The 2,500-nt window shown below is 41.4% G+C and overlaps 1 protein-coding gene across 9 annotated transcripts in view; it reads left to right on the top strand.

Moving 5' to 3' along the window:
* nav2a (neuron navigator 2a) overlaps positions 1–2,500 on the top strand; it is a 197,348-nt gene that overhangs the window by 179,877 nt on the left and 14,971 nt on the right. For all 9 annotated transcript variants that reach the window (XM_063188204.1, XM_063188208.1, XM_063188201.1 and 6 more), the window contains 2 exons: positions 21–144; positions 782–942. In XM_063188204.1, coding sequence (XP_063044274.1) covers positions 21–144; positions 782–942 — 285 coding nt within the window. The remainder of the gene's footprint in view (positions 1–20; positions 145–781; positions 943–2,500) is intronic.

The raw sequence follows: 2,500 nt of genomic DNA, 5'->3' as shown, positions 1-2,500 counted from the left end.
TGTGTCTGCTTGTGCAACAGGACTCGGAGCTAAATGAGCTCAGGAAGACCATTGAGCTTCTGAAGAAGCAGAACGCTGTAGCCCAAGCTGCCATCAATGGAGTCATCAACACCCCAGAGATCACCTCCAAACACGACAAGACAGGTGACATTGCAGTCTCCTACAGATACTGCAAAATTAGACACACTATTGTACTATTGGGGTACAAATAGCAAAATACGTAGTTGTTATAGGCAATTAGTATATAGTCAGTCAACTGACAAGCATTTCAAGGATTGGAACAAATTACTAATAATGAATGAATACATAGGTAGAGAGTAAGATCATTTTATGTATGCAAAATGTCTTGATATGTTAAAAAATACTGTTGCAGACCCTTTTCTTTTTTCGGTTTGTATTGCCTGTGGTAATAAACCCTAATACACTTTATTTTATCCAAGCTTAAATTTATACATATCATGACTGAGTAAAATAACAATTATGCAAAAAAGGCAAATTATGAAAATGTATTTATATCATTGTACAGTATCATCATCAGTTAACCGATTCTTATGGTAAATCAAGGCTGTATCTGACCATTTGAGATTGAGAATATGGGATAAATATCTCTCATGGATTTTCATCCCAACTGCTTTTAGCAGTCTTGCTTGATACACTATGTGCTTTCACCAGTATACGGTCTTTTTTGCCTTTGCTTATATTGTGTATGTATGTGTATGTATGTGTATGTATGTCTATGTATGTGTATGTATGTGTATGTATGTCTGCTTCTCCTGCACAGCTGGCAGCAACGGTTCAGGGCAGCCGGACCTGCGTATCCGCAGACAGCACTCGTCAGACAGCGTGTCCAGTATCACCAGCGCCACCAGCCACTCCAGCCTGGGCAGCAACATGGACAACCCAGACGCCAACAGCAAGAAACAGAAGAAGAAGAACAACTGGGTGAGTACACATGCAAACACGCACGGAGGGCAGGTTTAACAAAGAGAAAACAAACACATCCGTCTAAAAAAAGTCTCAAAAGTCTAAAAAAAAATGTTGAGTGCAGGACGACGTTTGGGCCCGAAACATCTCCGTATTGAATTAATAGACACAGGAGATTGGTGTGTGGACCACATTTTCAGTTTTCATACGCACGCATGGCCATTCATTCAAGTTACTACATTACCTTCACATTCTGCATTCAAGTCCATGAACAGTTAGCTGCTACTGGGAGTAGCTCTGAGATGTTGAAACAAAAAAAAAATTGTTTGTCTGGTGCATCCAGCTAATACATTCAAGTACTACAGTGCAGATACTTTCCCCCGCATTTGAGGGGCATTGAGACATAATTCATCCTGCATTAGTTCTCATATTTAGTATCAAACTCTCACACATGCATTACACCTGTATACTCATTCAAATAGACCACTACACATTCACACCCTGTTAGCATACAGTAATAACTGAAAACACATAAACACATGTTGTTGGTACACATGTCCATACTTGGCATAAGCATCATGCAAACACTGAAGTTTTTTTTAAAGATTGTATAGCCTCTAGCTGTTCAGATCCTCAAGGATGATATTTTAAAATGAATATACTCTTGACTTTCGCCTGTGTTGTGTTTTTGTCGGCTAAAGGTGTGAGGGTTTGTTTTAGTTCCACACCAGTACATTTCAAAGGAAGCCGGAAGGTTGTCCGGTGTGTGTGTGTGTGTGTGTGTGTGTGTGTGTGTGTGTGCGTGCGTGCGTGCGTGCGTGCGTGCGTGCGTGCGTGCGTGCGTGCGTGCGTGCGTGCGTGCGTGCGTGCGTGCGTGCGTGCGTGCGTGCGTGCGTGCATGCGTGCGTGTGTGTGTGTGTGTGTGTGTTTGGCCTCTATCCAAAAGGAATCCTCCATATACATACAGAGAACATAGGGGTAACAGTCACATGATCATGAAAATGAGCGGGCAAAATGAACTCAATGCTTTCTTTGTCACTCACTACCCATGTTGTCCTCGTAGGTGGCCCACATTTACAAATGTGGGGCAGGTGAGCCACTATGTGTTTGCAGAACAATGACTGTTAAATAGAACAGATTTTAAAATCCTTAGAATTCATCACAGTTGATGAAATAATAACGTCTTGAGCACAATGCAGTTTAGCTGAGTTTCTTGTAATGTTATTTGCGGATTGGAAGGAAACCAAAAAGGTTGGCGTCTGCGCCAGACTCAAAATCGTATGTTGCTTGGTGCGACTGGGCGCCAAAAGTAGCAGTACTAAGAGAGTCAAAAAGGATGAGGCACACACAAGGTTCAAGTTAAAAATGTATATTGTGGCCAAACAGTTTATCAAAAGAAATCATTAGGACGTCCTAATTACTTCTTCTGTTAAACTTTTTGGCCACAATATGCATTTTTAACTTGAGCCTTGTGTGTGCCTCATCCTCCTTGACTCTCTTAGTACTTGCAGATTTGATAAATAGTGCTTTCAAAACAGTTTGCTTGCTCCGTTACATAACCCAGCATAGACAAACA

This window comes from Engraulis encrasicolus, chromosome 22, assembly GCF_034702125.1.
Source record: "Engraulis encrasicolus isolate BLACKSEA-1 chromosome 22, IST_EnEncr_1.0, whole genome shotgun sequence".
Lineage (NCBI taxonomy): Eukaryota > Metazoa > Chordata > Actinopteri > Clupeiformes > Engraulidae > Engraulis > Engraulis encrasicolus.
The sequence above is the reverse complement of the archived record's forward strand: the minus strand, read 5'-3'. Positions and strand labels throughout refer to the sequence as shown.